The 17948-nt window shown below is 38.5% G+C and overlaps 1 protein-coding gene across 1 annotated transcript; it reads right to left on the bottom strand.

Annotated features, from left to right (window-relative positions):
- Positions 1 to 3380: 3380 nt before the first annotated feature.
- LOC126699481 (uncharacterized) lies at positions 3381 to 4384 on the bottom strand. The gene is made up of 2 exons (XM_050397321.1): positions 4169 to 4384; positions 3381 to 4079 (listed from the first exon to the last, which is right to left on the bottom strand). The coding sequence occupies exons 1-2, from the start codon at positions 4232 to 4234 to the stop codon at positions 3381 to 3383; spliced, it is 765 nt and encodes a 254-aa protein (XP_050253278.1). The 5' UTR covers positions 4235 to 4384.
- Between the last annotated feature and the right edge of the window lie 13564 nt (positions 4385 to 17948).

The following is a 17948-nucleotide window of genomic DNA, read 5'->3' as shown; positions in this document are numbered from 1 at the left end:
ACAACTGGGCAAAATCATTGAGGTGTATATATACGATATGGTCGTGAAGAGCAAAAGGGTGTCCGAACACGTGAAAGACCTTGGAACCATCTTCGCTATCTTAAGGGAGCACCGCTTGCGGCTAAATGCCTCCAAATGCTCGCTCGGAGTCGGGTCTGGGAAATTCCTAGGGTACATGGTCACCCACAGGGGAATAGAAGTAAGTCCTGACCAAATCAAAGCCATTAACAGCCTACAGACTCCTCGGAACCCGAAGGAGGTGCAGAAGCTCACTGGCATGATTGCGGCATTAAGCCGATTCATATCGCGATCGGCGGATCGATGCCGGCCTTTTTACCTCCTGATAAACAAGTGGAAAGAGTTCAAATGGTCGGAGGATTGCGTTCAGGCTTTCCAACAGCTTAAAGACTACCTGTCCCGACCACCCATCATGTCCAGTCCTGAGGCAGACGAGGTGCTGTTTGCATACATCGCCGTAGCTCCCCACGCCGTAAGCCTGGTACTAATACGGGATGATAACGGGGTACAGCGACCGGTGTACTATGTGAGCAAGTCACTACATGAGGCCGAGGTGCGATACCTACCCTTAGAGAAGGCAATTTTGGCGATAGTGCATGCAACCCGGAAGCTTCCTCATTACTTTCAGGCGCACACAGTCATCGTCCTGACTCAGCTTCCACTTCGAGCCGTGCTTCGAAGTGCTGACTACACAGGAAGGATCGCCATGTGGAGTGCTCTTCTGGGGGCTTTTGATATTAAATATATGCCCAGACCCTCCGTCAAAGGACAGGTCCTCGCAGACTTGATAGCAGAGTTCGCTGAGCCCTCTATAGAAACGATGACCGAGAAGAAAGACATGTGCGGAAAACTGGTCGGCGCGATTTCGGCCGGGGAAACCATGCATTGGAAGGTCTACGTGGATGGTGCGGCCAACTAGAGAGGATCAGGAGTTGGGATAGTTTTAATATCGCCAGACGGCGCTGTCATTGAAAAGTCATTAAGACTCGGATTCTCGGCTACGAACAATGAAGCCGAATACGAAGCCTTACTTCAAGGAATGGCAATGGTTCAAAGGTTGGGTGGAAGAGTAATAGAAGCCTTCTCGGACTCCAGATTAGTGGTCGGACAAGTGATGGGAGAGCTGGAAGCTCGAGATACTAGGATGCAAGAGTATCTGGGACAAGTCAAACGGCTACGGGAGAGCTTTGAAACCTTCAGTTTAACGCACATCTCCAGGAGGGTAAACACTCATGCAGACTCGCTGGCCACTCTTGCCACGTCCTCGGCACGTAATTTGCCACGAGTAATCCTAGTCGAAGATCTAGTTAAGGCCAGTCCCATCAGTGGAAACCCGACCCAAGTCCATCAGATAAGACAGAGCCCCAGTTGGATGGACCCCTTAAGGAATTTCCTCCAAGATGAGATCCTACCGGAGGAAAGACTAGAAGCCGAGAAGATACGTAGAAATGCTCCTCATTTTTGGCTATCAGAGGACCGCAAGCTTTATCGGCGCTCATACTCTGGACCGTACCTGCTCTGCGTACATCCAGAAGAGTCCGAGTCTCTTCTTGAAGAGTTGCATGAGGGAGTATGTGGAAGTCACACCGGAGGAAGATCGCTGGCGCACAGGGCACTCACCCAAGGATACTGGTGGCCGAACATGCAGAGACAAGCCCAGGAATACGCTAAGAAGTGCGATCAATGCCAAAGATTCGCCCCAAATATCCACCAACCCGGAAGGGTTCTCAACCCACTCTCCAGTCCATGGCCGTTCGCGCAATGGGGTCTTGATATTGTCGGACCTTTCCCCAAGGCTGCGGGGAACAAGCGATACATAATAGTCGGAACCGATTACTTCACTAAATGGGTGGAGGCTGAGCCTTTGGCCAACATCAGGGACGTGGACGCCCAGAAATTCATCTGGAAGAACATTATCACCCGCTTCGGAACTCCGAGAACACTCATTTCCGACAATGGTCTTCAGTTTGACAGCAAGAATTTTAGGGAGTATTGCCGTGAGTTTGGGATCATTAATCGATATTCCACTCCCGCATACCCCCAAGGAAATGGGCAAGTCGAGGCCGTAAACAAGGTCATAGTGAACGGGTTGAAGAAAAGACTGGATGAGTCAAAGGGGAGATGGGTAGAAGAACTACCGCACGTCTTATGGACCTATCGGACAACGCCGCGGCGTTCAACCGGTGAAACTCCCTTCTCAATGACTTACGGGGCAGAGGCTGTGCTTCCAATCGAGAACAACTTCCCCACGTTAAGGTCTAGTTCGTTTACCCCAGGTGATAACGATGAGTTGTTAGGAAGAAGTCTGGACCTAGCTGAGGAAAGAAGGGAAAAGGCCACGATTCACATGGCCTATTATCACCAGAAGCTAAGACAAGGGTATGATGCTAACGTCAAACTGCGGCCTCTGGGTCCAGGTGATCTCGTGATGAGGAAGATTCTTGGCAGCGCAAAGAACCCCTCTTGGGGCAAGTTGGGGCCCAATTGGGAGGGACCATACCGTGTCACATCCGTGGCCGGAATAGGCGCCTACTACCTAGAGGATTTGGATGAAAAAGCTGTACCTCGACCATGGAATGTAAATAACCTCAGGAGGTATTATTATTAATAAGAATGGCTTAGCATACGTTCTCTTTCATGACTATTTGCCGCTTGCCAGTCCACATTACGATTATTTATAAGTTCTAAACAGAACCCAAGTCCTGCATGGCTCCTCGGACCACAGACTTGGGGTAAATTAATACTTAAGCCGATTATTTATAAGTTTTAAACAGAACCCAAGTCCTGCATGGTTCCTCGGACCACAGACTTGGGGGAAATTGTTACTTAAGCCAACTATTTATAAGTTTTAAACAAAACTAAAGTCCTGTATGGCTCCTCGGACCACAGACTTTAGGGGAAGTTATTACTCATGACAGCTCATAGTTTTAAACAGAACCTAAGTCCTGCATGGCTCCTCGGACCACAGACTCTAGGGGAAATTATTACTCATGACAAGTCATAGTTTTAAACAGAACCTAAGCCCTGCCTGGTTCCTCGGACCACAGACTTTTGGGGAGATTATTACTTGTGATAGATTGGGAGATTATTACTTAAAGGAAATCACTTTTAATACATGCGCACCATCTAGCACCATCGCGACCCTCGAATGAGCAACCCAAAAACCCATTTTCATTTTGACCGTTTGCCTGTATCTACCTCGTTGCAAATGTTTAAAAAAGAACGCTATTGACATACATTCTTAGTAAGCAAAACGAACATTTTATACTAATATTCCGAGTACATTAAAAGGAGAGGTCCTTACAAAAGAATGAAAAAACAAGACAACTCTCATAAAAAAAAAAAAGAAAAAAAAGAGGGGGCTAAGCCTTAGCGGGAGAATCTTCTTTCTGCTCGGGCTGAGGAGGAGGAACCTCAATGGTAGAGTCTGTGGCAGGATCCTTAGCCACATCAGACACAAGGACGGCATCAGGCACCGCCAGGTCTTGCTCCGAAGCGACTTGGGCTTCATCAGGACTAGCTCGGATCTCCGGAGGATAGAAGATGCTCTCAGGCAGCCTTTGGGCCGAATACGCAGGAACTCCTGCAGCGTCGAGAGCATGAGCCCATGAAATGTCGCAGTACTCTCTGCACACCTCAGGGATCTCCTCAGACAGCTTGGCCTCCGTCTCTTCGGCCCCGAGCTGGCGAGCAGCATTCTTCTCAGCCTCTGTGGCCTCTCGGATCAGCTGGGCCTCCGCCTTTACCAGCCTCAGCTCATCCTCTACCTTTTGCAGGGCAGTCCTGAGATCCTGCACTGCCTGCCTCTCGGTGTTAAGGTTAAGCTGAGCCGTGTACAGTTGTTTGCGCTGGTCCTCCGCCTGATCCTCGGCACTCTTCAAGCCAGCCTCTGCACTTTTACGTCGGTTCTCCGAATCCTTGAACTCAGCCGTGAGTTTAGTGTGATCATGCTTGAGGGACCCCAAGGCTTTCTCCACCTCTGTCCGAGCCTGGGTCTCAGCCTCAGCCAGATTGCGGCTATTACGGCAAAACTCCTCAGCCACAAAGACCTGCTGAGTAATCTGCGGACAAAACAAGAGCGTCCTTAAAAGAAAAATATATAATCTAACAGGAGCAAGTAAATGGACAAAGCAGTAAAAGGATTACTTACCAGCGCGAGATCCCTTTTAAGGGATAGGAAGAGCTCGGACTGAGTGCACCGCCTGTAGGCCTCCATGTCCCGAGGAAGAAGTAGGGGCTGCTCTAAGGCCTCCGCCACGTACCCTGCCCGGCCACGATTATACTCTCGGACCGAAGCAGTGTAAGGAATGGCGAGCCCATCCAGCTCCAACTTTGGGTCCCATGGACGAGGGGCAGTGCGCACTTCAGCAAGGTTCCCCTCATCCCTACTGTCCGAGGAGGTGCCCTTTCTGCTCCTTGGCGCCCGTGTGGTTTTCTGCTGCTTGGCCGGCTGGACAGCCACCTCGCCCTCCTCAGGCGTGTCCACCGGCCTCTTCTTCTTCAGGTCCGGGATGACCTTAAGGCCAGGGTCCGAGACGCCCTGGGGAACCACAGGGGGAAGGGTTTTGACCTTTGATGGACTTGGTCCCTTCGATGGCTGAACCTTTGATGACTGACCTTTCCCCCGAGAGGTCATCAGCTCCTTCAGAGACTTTCCCTTTCCTGCCATGGGCTCTACCTCTTCGTCTGAAGTATCGTCCGAGCAGATAACGATTGAGGGAACACCAACTGCGGAATGTTGGTCCTGCTCTACTTCGGGATTAGAAGGCTCCACCAAGGGGTTTTGCTGAATTTCCTCCTCGAAGTAAAACTTATCTATCTCCTCTTCAAGGGAAAGACGAGATGATTCAGCCTCTTCTTCAACCAAAACAGCAGCACCAGGCTCGTTTACCGGAGGTAACTGCTCCGCTAAATAGGGATTTCTGACACCTGGCAACACAACTGGTGGCAAATCGTGGTCAGCTAGGAATCCGTCCCGGGACACGTCAATTCTGGCTAGCCTCGGGCTGCCAGCCCTTATAGCGTGACCAATTGCCTGGAAAGCGCTGCTCAGAGGTTGATAGCCCAAAACCAGATGGGCCGCACGCAACTGTCCGTCCCCGGTAACGTAAATCTCCGACCTGAGAAGATAGTTCAGCGCTGGCACGTTCACAAGTCTTATCCGAGGAGCAACGTGACTTTTGTCTGCAAGCAAACCAAGAAAAGTGAGGTCAGATCATGAAATTTTCCAATTACAAAGAAAGCCAGAAAAAATAGCCCCTCAACACTAAATCCTTTCCCCAAAAAGGATCAATCCTAAAAGCGTCGCACCTGGGTTTCCTGCCCGAGTTGGACAGGGAATACCGTCGAACCACTCCCTAGAAGCAATGAGGAAGTCATCCTTCACGGTCTTATTGGAAACTGGAAGACAAGAGATCAACCTAACGACCTCGTTCCGGGATTTAAGATAATACCCATCATCCCCGAGGCGGTGGCATTCGTACAAATAAGCCACATCGTGCCAAGTGAGGCCTAAATTCATCCGCTTGTTTAAGACATCTACACAGCCTAGTATCTTGAACATATTTGGGGCACACTGATACGGCGTCAACCTATGGTTGAACAGGTATTCCCTTGTGATCCTGCGCATGGGAAGTGTCATCCCTCCCTCTATGAAAGCAATCATGGGGATAACGACTTCCCCCTCAACTCTATCGGTCAATATTCCTTCAAGAGGACAGTGCCGCAGCCCAACCCTCGGGGGAATGTGGTATTTAGCCCTAAAGGCTTCCATAGCGGCAGGAGTTTTTACTAATTTTTCGAATCTACCCATCTGAACTGAACTGAGGAAATGAAAGTAAAGACTGAAAAGAAAAGTAGAGTCCGAGGAGGGAATTGAAACGGAGAGAAAGGCGAAATGAACTGGTACCTTCACAAAACGCTCAAGGGGACGCCTGGGAATCTCTCTTGGACGAAGCGCTTCACAAGAACGGCTACGGCGGCGTAACGGACGCAAGTGTTCGTATATCTCTGGGATTCGGTGGAGTTCTCTGGAGTCTTTTGGGGTTTGTGAAATGCAGATGAAAAAAGAAACTGAGCCCCGCTGACGTCTTATATAGCAGGGAGGAGAGAGAAAAGATCATCCCTGCCTAAAAATACGAGAAAGAAACGATGGCCGTTCGATTCACGCCAAGCCGTTGGATGAAGGGAACATAACGCCTCCAGAAGTTAATGACCCCGTCTCGTAAATTGTGGCGCGCCAAAAGTAACTGTCCGCACGCGCACCCCACGATCTCCTTATTTGCCTCCACTCACAAATATCAAAACCCCGCTTTTCTCCTCGGAGGGAGGTTAAAACCGCAGTTTTGAGGGGCTATTGTGGGGGCCGGCCCAAAAATGATGGGCTATTCCAAACTCAGGCCCGTCCGAGGAGCGTACTATCCGAGGAAGAGCCTCGTATACAGCATTACCCAATCCCAGCAGCTCCATGGAAACCCGTCCGAGAAGTAATTCCTCCTCGGACATCACGAAGCCCAGACGAGAAACTCTGCTCAGCCATTTCAACTCGCCTTCCCAACATATAAAATGAATTAAATCCAAAATATCTCACGGAAAGCTACCACCACATTAATTGCGCCCCAACCACTCTCTTGGCCGCATTAATGAGGAAAAGACTCCTGAACAGTGCCGCCTTGGCCTCTACAACTCACAAAGGGACTGATAAGGGCGTCTGATGGGACAGGTGCTCAGATGGACGTCTAGATGGTCAACAGGTGTAAGGTTGAGATGAGAGGGAGAGAGAGATATAATGTAGTGGAGTCCCTCAAAGAAGGGACGGCAGAATTATAAGAGGAACAAAAGAAATAAAATCAGACGGGAGGAATCCTTCTTTACGTTCTTATTTCTTTCTGCAAACAGTACACTACATGCATTAGACCTGCTAGTTTCACTGAGGCCAAGTTCTTTAACCCATTCTCTACAAGTATTTATTGTGGGTTGTGCTTTGGGCCAAGGCCTGATCAACAGAAGTTGGGCCAGGAAAATCGTGCAACTACAATATATATATAAAATAGTGATTTTAAAATATGTCATTTGAAAATACAATTTAAAAAATCGCAATTAAACATTTGGTTTGAGATTTTAGGCTAATTTGTTTGTTTGGACAATTTTTGAGAAGTGCTATGTCCACAATATTTTCACAACAAAACTTAGGTGATAAGTTTTTACTGGTTCTAATTTGAACTTACTATTGAAATTATTTTTTTGTTTACCAGTAATAACTTGCTATTTAAGATTTGTTATGAAAATATTGTGAACATTGCATTTCTTGCAATTTTTTTGTTCAACGTTCAATGGACCAAAATTTTGGAGAGGTTGAATTTTATTTTTAATGGGCTCAATTGTTATTAAGGGTGTTCAAGTTTTTTTTTAGGGTGGTCAAGTTTTTTTTCTAGGGTGGTCAAAAGACCAATATTAATTCAAAACTCAAAATTTTTTAAGGTATATTAAAAAAAAAAAAAATTCAGGGTGGTTTTGTGACCACCCTCATTATTACTTGGCCCTGCCCCTGCTATAAAGTATTAAGATAGTTTTCTTTAACTCTATTATCAAATTTTCAAAAAGTTTAAAAATATTGCTCTAATTAAAATCCTTTTGCCAAAAGTCTTTAGATTAGTTTTAACAATTAATAAAAAATTAAGTTTAACACTGTGCTTGAAAATGTGGTTAAATACTTAAATTGTGTGGTTCAATGTAAGTATTATATATCATATGACATGCCATGCACAATAAGTAGAGGTTGAATTTTATTTTTAATGGGCTCAATTGTTATTAAGGGTGTTCAAGTTTTTTTTAAGGGCGATCAAGTTTTTTTTTTAGGGTGGTCAAAAGACCCATATTAATTTAAAACTTAAAATTTTTTTAGGTATATTAAAAAAAAAAAAAATTTCAGTGTGGTCATACTTGGCGCCACCACTGCTATAAAGTATTAATATAGTTTTTTCTAACTCTATTATCAAATTTTCAAAAAGTTTAAAAATATTGCTCTAATTAAAATCCTTTTGCCAAAAGTCTTTAGATTAGTTTTAACAATAAAAAATTAAGTTTAACACTGCTTGAGAATGTGGTTAAATTGTGTGGTTCAATGTAACTATTATATATCATATGACAAGCCATGCACAATAAGTACATAAAAATTAGCATAGTTTTTTCTTAGTGAAATAAAATTACCAAAGTTTCGATAAATTGAAAATACTACGATTAAAACTCAATTAACAAAAGTTTCAAGCATTTTGGTTTTGATAGAAACTTTGTCTTAATTATATAAATTGCACTCATTGCATAACTTAAAATAATTTTTATTCTTTCATTTTTACTATGTACTTTAATGTTTCATTTTCAGCTATATTATTAAAATATTTTATTTTGTTTATATATGATTTTTTATCCATATTTTGCACGAGCATAATATCAACAAACTAATAATTTTAATTTAGTAGTAATAACTAAATGTAAGAGAGCTCGTCATAAGTATTAACAACTCTATGTTAGAAATTGAAGACAGTCTATGGCGTACACTGGCATTTGATGAAAAATATGCTTATTCAAATGTTAGGCTAGCGACCTCTGTCTTCCATTATTAACACTTAATTTTTAAACATCTGTTCACAAAATACCTGTTCACAATTACTTGAAGGGGATGAGTATTTTATTTTTCTACCACTATTATTATACAATAAATTTAAATATTTATAAAATTAATAATTAATTAGGATAACTCCTCCTGTGGACCAGACTAAGTCTTCTAATGGAAATTGTGGTGGTCTAATTTATGAGTCAAGACTCAAGGCTATGACTAGTATTTTGCCTAAAACTTATACCAAACAAACAAAAGACCAATACATTAGATCGATAATCATTAGGATTTCCAGTTCAAAGGTTTTTCCAATATGCCATTCACAACGGCTGAATTGGGTGCAATCCCCAAAATACATGTCATAAAGTTGTATCAATCATGATTGCATTAATTAAATCTAATAAATCAGTCAGCATTTAATGTGATGTGATCCGTCTCTTTAGTGGAAGTCCCAACCACTATTAAAAGTATCTCGAAATTAGAAAATCGGCCAAAAGATGGTCACATTCACCAAAAGCAAGTTGGATATGTTATGAGTCTTATGATAGATTTCTCTGAATTGGTAAGTGTTAATTAAAGGCTTAAATACTCCCTTTGCAACGTCCAAAAGGTATAAACAATTCTTGACACATAACAATTGCACTCATTCAATTTCTTCCAAGACAAAACACTGACTTGAGCTTCGAAGTGCTCATTGTCACCCCTGCTAGGGTTGCTCCTATATTCATTGTGTGCAAGTGCCGAACATACTGATACTCCTTTGTATAAGAGCTTCCATCAAATATCCATCGATAATTCCTCACCACCCACATATATAAACTTACACTCTCATTGTAGCTTATTCTTTGAATTGACAATTTAACAAACTAATAGAGGCTCAAGTGATAGCTCAGTGGTAATAACATATTTCATAGTATCCCATGTTTGTGGTTAGAACCTACCTCCACCTCCCACATTCTTTACAAGCTGAACTCGATTTTTCTTCATTTCCATCTTCGATCAAAGTACAAAACTCAAAGCTGGAACAACCATCCCCATCTGTTTTTAGGTCAACTCCGGCCCACAGCCTTCAAGCTTTCAGTCTTTGAAGCCCAGAGTTGGCAAATTGCAAGCCTTGGGCAATACAAGTCTCGGCCCACATTCTTCAAGCTTCGGTCTTCGAAGCCCAGAATCTGCCAATAGCAAATCTAGGGCAATACAATAGACAAGTGCTAGTCTAGAGCCTGAAAGTTATGTTAGGTCTGCATGCCTGGTTTCTCTGGCCTCTTTTGACCTTTGGGCCCATTGTGTTATAGTGTTTTTGGGATTTGGATCGCTCACATACAAACATTTTTACTTTTTAATTTTGATTTTTTACTCTCTTTTTTTTTTTTTTTTTTTTATAATTCAAATATTGAGATTGAAAATTATTTTTTATTTCTTAATCTCAACCCTTAGAGCACTAGCATGATGCAAAAAAAAAAAAAAAAAAAAAAAAAAAAAAAAAAAAAACTTATTTTGTATCATCAAACACTATTTTATCTATTTTACCAATTCATTTTACAACTCACCTTACATTCCAGTTTTTATTTGTACAGACAACCCAATAAAATAATATAAACTACCTAATAAAAAAATAAAAAGTATTCTTCTCTCTCTTTCCTCCCACTATCTTTTTATCTTCACACACAACCACTAGATTTTTTTTTATTTTTTTTTTTATTTTTTTTTCAATGTGTGAATAATAAGGTTGTATATATGCAACCTTAGAGCATTAGCATCCAGGGATTTAAAAAAAAAAAAAAAACCTTATTTTGCATCCTCAAACACTATTTTATATATTTTACTATCTCATTTTACAACTCACCCTACATCTCAGTTTTTATTTTTACATACAACCCAATAAAATAATATAAACTACCTAAGGGGGTGTTTGGTATATGCACTTAAAAACATGTGTTTTGTTATTTGAAAACATGTATGGAAATACGTGGGTGAAAAAAGTGTGTGAAAATACGTGTAATTTTATTTGAAAACTGAAAATTGTTGTTTGAAATGGCGTACCAAACATCCCCTAATAAAATAATAAAAAGTATTTTTCTCTCTTTTTTCTCCACTCACTTCTTCTTTTCATAGGTTGCAATTTTTTTTAAGTTTACAAACCCGAATAAAGTGGGTTTTAGGTGGTTTAAGTTGTAAAATAGTAACTGAGAGGTGTTTACACTCCTCAATATTAGTGTTCTTACTATTAGTAAGTTGCAAATTTTTTTAAGTATACAAATCCAAATAAAGTGAATTTTTACTGTACTAAATCGTAAAATAGTAGCTAGAGAGTATTTACACACCAATACCAGTGCTCGCTATTAGTACTGCATCTTATCTCAATTCATGTTTTTGCTTAGTTCAAACCTTTGACTCTAGAGCCTGCAAGCTACATGCCTGGTTTCTCTGGCCTCTTTAGAGTATAGACCATTGGGCCCACTGTGTTATAGTGTTTTTGCTCCTTTCGACCTTTGACCGAGAGAGAGAGAGAGAGAGATGAAAGATGCACAAATAAAATATTATTTACCTAGTAGATTATATATATATATATATATAATCTAGCCTAGCCTATAGATAATTAGATATGACGCCCTTCAAATCTATAGATAATCATATAAATCCTATCCCCTACGGCGAAAGGTACCATATACAAAAAAAATGGGTGTAATACCAAACCTTTATTAAGATATCTCCCATCTTAGGATAGGACAAGCGCTAGCTCACCCTTTTGGCCTGTTTGGATGTTTAAAAAAGGAAGGGAGTAGAGTAAAGAGAGGGAGAGTAATTCAAATTACCTTGTTTGGTAGTTTTTAAAGAAGGAGGGGGAGGGATTTGGAGGGGTTTCAACTACCTCTAACCCCTCATTTTTAATTCCCCCAAATTGGAGAGATTTGGAGGGAGAGTAGAGTAGATAAATTATTATTCAAAGAAATTTTCCAATTTACCATTTCTAAATTAACAAAATTACAAACCAATTATATAAATAACCTTTGTTTGTTTCTTGAGAAAATTTAAGCATTGAATTTTTGGTTGCTGATTTGAAAAAAAAAAAAAAAAAAAAAAAAAAAAAAACCGAGAATCATATCAGATCAGACCTCACTCTCACTCTCTCATCACAGTGCACGAGACTCCAATTCAGCCAACGATCCCGCCTCTAATCCCTCTATCCTCCAATCTGTATGTTTGATTCTTTTTCTTCAATTTTTCTGTGTGGTTCACGAGAAAAATGGAAAAATCTTTTTGCGAAAAAAAATTCTCTTTCTCGCTCGCACTCTACATCATTTCTGTACGCTAATGTGTGTTTCCCTTTTCTTTTCTTTTTTTTGATTGGTCAGGTGAAGAAGCTTTACGAATTGAGGATTTGATTTTATATTAGTTTCTTACGCTTTTATATTTCATAGATTTTTGTGTTTGATTTGCTAAAAATGTTGGTTTGACCTGAATAGTGTGAAAGTATGGTGGTTGAAGATTGGGCCTCTTCTTTTCGGCTGTTGGGTTGGGTTTGGATGTTTACTCTATTTTTAGTTTTTAGGTATATACTTTATTTTGTTTTATTTTTTTTTTAATTTTATTTATGCTTCTCCCAAAAAAAAAAAAAAAAAAATTCACTAACATATTCTAAGATTTGGACAAATGATAATCAGGTTCAAGACTTTACAAAACTGATAAATTAATTATAGACTAATGTTGCAAGTCCATTTTCAAATAGGGGTAAATTTGTCTATTTAAATCATTTCCTCTCCTCTCCATCCAAATTTTTAAAACATCAAAACAAGAGGAAGGGTTAATTACTCCATTCCCCCTTACTAATTTTAAAAACATCCAAACAAGGTAGAGAATAACCATTCCCCTCTACTCTCTTCCCCACTACTCTCCTCCCCTCTACTCTCCTCTACTCTCCTCCCTTTTTAAACTTCCAAACAAGCCATTTATGATCTACTCTGGTCATTCCTTCTCCAAGCTCAAAATAGGGCACCTCTTAGTTTATTTATAGTTTTTAGAACATTCAATTCCAAATGATAGTACAATCAGTTGAGAAGAATTCCTCTTTACTAATTTCAAATTCTCATTTTCTTTCTCCATGAGACTAAATTTAGTTATGATTTTCTAAAAAAAAAAAAAAAAAAAAAAGACTAAATTTAGTTTCAAGTTTCCCCCATAAAAAATGTACGCTCAAGTGATTGACTCCCTTCACTCATCCATGGTTGAATCTAAAAAATTGGTAGCTCAATACTATCACTTAATGCTAGTATGTATAGCTCAAACATTCATGCATTGCCGACTGATGCTCTCAATTTTGAAATGAATGTATTTAATGGTTTAAATTAAATATTATAAATCTAAATGTGTATTTAGTGTCATGTCATTTAAAATTTTAAATAACGTGACACTCTATAGAATGACAAATTTTGAAAATAAAATCTTAATTTTTTTACCTTCTTAAAGAAAGCACTAACTTAAAAAATGTATCCCATTGAACTCAAACTTGGACATGATTGTTTTAATTTAATCAGTATTTGAAATTTTGTTATAAAAAAAATTAAAAAAAAAAAAACCTTGAAATGGGTGGCAAGATGGGTGCAGCACAAGTGACAAGATGAGTTGAGTTATGAATCTTTGACCCGAATCCGTGGTCTTTGGGTTCATTCACTTTTTCCCGTTTGCCACTATATACCAATCATTGATATCCACGGTCCTCCGAGTATTGTAAGCTCTCGTTCTTTTTGTGTTGCCCTAGACATAAAGGAGACATTGTCGGTCGAATTGTTCGTTCACCAACCCCTCTTCTTTGTTCTGTAATTTCCTGGTTGAGAGAGAGAGAGAGAGAGAGAGAGAGAGAGAGAGAGAGAGAGAGAGAGCTATTTAATGATTTTTTAAAATTCAAATATATAATTTCTGTTGAGATGTTATCATGTGCAATGCACGTGTAGCATTATCCAACTATTACATTAACAAAATGGTAACATTTTTTTTTTTTTTTTTGAGGGATAACAAAATGGTAACATAAATTAAAACAATTGTTAAATGCTTTATAGTTCAATGATATTGTCTGTTTTCTATTATCTTGTGTTTGTAAAAGCTAAATTATAGAATTAAAAAAGAAAAGAAAAAAAATCAGCCCTTTTAAAAATTAAAATTAAAAAAAAAAAAAAAAAAAAAAAGGGAAGAAGAAGAAAGAAAGAAAGAACATTATTTATTCCCTCACAAAGAAGCATTACTAATCATAGTTGGACAGCTGAACAAATTGGGCAGAATCTTGAAAACCATATGCACCACAATAGTATTTGTAGTGGCTCTGAGAGCGACTGAGAGGTGCAGTTTGCCATAACTCTCGAAAGAGCTTTACGCAGATAGAGCAGGTTAGGTAGAACTTACAAGGCCCATAATCTATTCACCTACCTGCTTTGATAAAATTGGATTCAAAACGTGCTTCAAAGTTCTAGAAATGGCAGAACATAATTTAGGGGCCAACTATATGGCCAAATTTTATAATAATGCTTTGATTGCGCAATCAAAGTTTAATTATGGTTTTGGCCATAATTCATACTATATAGTATATAACATTATTTCATTTGTCATTTGTCTTCCACTGACGACATCACCCATAACATGGAAATGAATTTCAAATGCTGAGTTCAACATTTTATTCTTAACTCACGGCTTGTCTTCTAGTTGCTTTTTCAGTAAATTAGATGCAATTTCAACCTAATTGAATTTAAGTTGGTCACAAATTCTATCTGCCTGAGAAAGTCAATGTGCGCGGCTATATAATTTGATTTGAAATTTGTTTTTTGAAAGTTATTAACAAAGTGCAATGACAAAAAATCTCTCTATTTTATTAGTATTAGATTTTCATTAAATTGTATTTTTTATTATATTTTTCGTGCATGCAAAATTTCAAAAATCAAAGATTAAAAACTATGTCATCAATCTAAGTTTTGTAATTTAAAATTATTCAAAATAAATAAACTTATGGATCGAATAATAAATAATTTTTTATTTAAACAAAAATTAACATGTATGGTAAGAATATAAAAAAGACATACAATTCAATGGATATATTTTCAAAATATGTAATCATATTAATTTTTTAGTGAGAGTTTGTAGACAAATTTTGTCCAAAAGTTCAAGAATTATTATTTGGACATCGGAAAAAAGTTTCTACCCTCTCAGATTATAATATAAGATGGCAAATCCAAACTAATGAAAAATATTCAGGCCAAATATGTGGGTTTTGGGACAGAAGTCAAAAACTCAAACGTGAAGTTGTTGTATACAATTGTGAAATTTGTATGCCAAATGCAGGTATTAATCAATTAACCCAGGTTGGTAGATTTGAAATTTGAACAATGTCATTTTTTGTTTTGTTTGTGTTCATATCATGGCCCCACAAGATAGACCTTCTAGACTGAAAAAATGAAAATCAGCTACACATGTCGGGTTTAGTTGAATGGAATCAACAACCTTATTTGGAAGCATTTGGTATAAATCACATTGTCTTGATTGAGATTGGTCTAAGAAGTCTAACTTCACTGTTGCTGGCATGATAGTCAAAGCTCATAAAGCACCACTCCCCCATTTCCCGATCGGAACAAACAACCAACAACAGATTCTAATACCACGTTGTGGAGTGCCGTTAAAGCCAACAAGGTGCCGCCTAATCACGCAAATGATTTGTTTTTGTCCATATTTTTACTAGTTTTTAGAGGATTCAATATACTTAGATGCCCATTATATTAATAATTGAGCCTAATGATAAACAAATGCTTATTTAGCATTTAGATTAAGTTTAAATTTAAAAAAAGAGTATTGTTGAGGAGAAGGATCGTCTAATTAAACAGTTTTGTTAGGATGAATGATAATGAATCTATTGACCGATTAAACTTGTTGGACAAGTATAACCATAGTCAATAAGTTGTTCTTAAAAAAGAGGAAATACGTCGTTGAAAACGTTGGAGCTACATTCGTTGGGAAAAAAATAAATAACCTAAAGTTGAGATTCTCACTATGATCAAAGTAATTCCTCCAACTTTGTCCCGATGGCTGTAATAACGCCCATTTTAAGCCACAACTAAGATAATGAGTGTAATTAAGAAGTAACATGTGTACGTTCACTTGTATAAATTCAAAATTCAATGACCATGTTGAGAATCTGAGATATGAGCTAATTACCAATACAAAACACTTTTGATAAAAGATTACTGACTTGAGAGTTGAGAGTCATGTAATTACTAATTTATCATCATTTATTGGATTAGTTCTTCCCATTCAACCTCAAATTCCATATATTTTTACTGTCGGCAACATAATATTTTACTCTCTGACCCTTTTCCCTTCTTTTAGTAAGGCACTCAACTTGTTAGCCTAAAAGGATGTAATTATATAATCCAAATTTATGAATAAGTCCCGGCCCAAAGCATTCATTTAAAATAGAGAAAAGTGTTAACTAGATAAGAAATTTTCGCACTCATTAGATATTCTTTTGTTCTTTTCATGCATAATCACTACAGCTTTTTTTTGGGTTGGTTCATGAAAGATTGAGATTTAAGAGCTGAGAAATGATTGTGGTATATTGTGTGATTAATAGACAAAATGTTCTTTATTAGATAAAAAGAAAAACATTAAAAAAAAAAAAAAGGGATTTTACTCGCTCTTTCTTCACATAAAAATTAGAGACAGGCATAACTTTATTCATTAATTAAAACAAGTAGAATTTATTTTCACATGGTCTATAAACAACTTATTTATTACTACAGAGTGTTACTTTAATGGTCATCTACTCATCCATGTTTAACAAAGAGTATCAACCACACTAGTAATTGTGAAGCTGCCAAATTTACCCATTTCCTTCTAAGAGCATTCGTATTTTACACATTCACACACTTAAATATAAGAATTACTGTAGTAAGTTTATAAAATTAAAAACTAATATTTTATTCTAACTTTAACTCTTCTCTCTCCTCTCGCTCAACTCAGTCAACCGCTCTCACCTCAACTTTGTTTTCTCCTCTCTCATAATCGGCCTCACCAGTCACCCCTTCTCTTTTATCTCTTTCATCCCTCTCTTCTCTCAAAATCATCCACCTACTACCATGGTCAACTCGGCCCAAGTAGTAGAGATCAGTGTGGCTAGCTTAGCCTAAATGGTGGAGTTGGCGTGGCCAACTTGGCCCAGGTTGTGGATGTAGCGTGGCCAACTTTGCCTAGGAACTCGATTTGGCGTGGCCAACCTCAGTCCAAGCATTGGAGATTACCATGCGTGGGTATGGGTCATGACGGGTTTGGTTTACTTGTAGAGCTCATAGGGGGAGGGGAAGAGAGAGAAAGAGTCAGGGAGTATGAGAGAGAGAAATGAATAAATAAATAAATAGTGTTAATTGTATGTGAAAAATAAAAATTGAAATGCAATGCGAGTTATAAAATGAATTATTAAAATAGATAAAATAAGTATTTTTTTAATAACCCTTATACAAATGATCTTTTAAATATATTTTCTTCAGTTGCTATCTGGGATTCCCATGCCTTAAATATGTTTACGCTTTTTTTTAGAACATTGACTTCATGGTTAATCAATCTTCTCGACTTTCCCCTCCAATAGGCCAATATCCCAGATTCAGTGTCTAACCGCAGAGCGTTTGCTCACGTGACACAAGCAAACAAATTGATTACTTACACCAAAATTGTGTCACCGATCATTCACAAGAAGATAATCATCTATTCATCTTTTCCTAAAAAAAGAAGAAGATAATCATCCAAGTACGTCTTGTCATTTCCAACAATTATATCCCCTTTGCGGTCCCTAGTCTCACAACAAACTCCAAAGTCCAAACTAATCTGCACTAATGGTATCAAACAAAATTGAGAGTATTCATGGAAACCCAACAAAATAAAAAGATGCCAAGCTAGTATTTGTCTCTAGTGCATAGCAGTTAATTAGCCAAAAACTCACTAGAAATAAAGAAGAGGTCAAAATAAGCATTTGTCAATGACTTTAATGATCCCTTTAATCATTGTTCCATTCTTAATTTTCATGCTTGAAAAATCTGACTGGAAACTTTTAATAATCAAATGAGATGAGGATGATAAAGAAAAAGATAAAGTAAAAGTAACACTGTCAATGTTTTTTTTTTTTTTTTTTTTCCTTGAAATATAAACACTGCCGATGTCAAAATGCATGGACCCCACCTCTTTAGACTTACCCAAACCCAAGAAAGAGAAATTCCCACTACAAAGTTGCACGCGTTTGCATGTAAAAACCAATAAAATATTCTCACACACACATTCGCAATTCAAA

Source organism: Quercus robur, chromosome 9 (genome assembly GCF_932294415.1).
Source record: "Quercus robur chromosome 9, dhQueRobu3.1, whole genome shotgun sequence".
NCBI classification, from domain to species: Eukaryota; Viridiplantae; Streptophyta; class Magnoliopsida; order Fagales; family Fagaceae; genus Quercus; species Quercus robur.
This window is presented reverse-complemented; position numbering and strand designations above follow the sequence as displayed.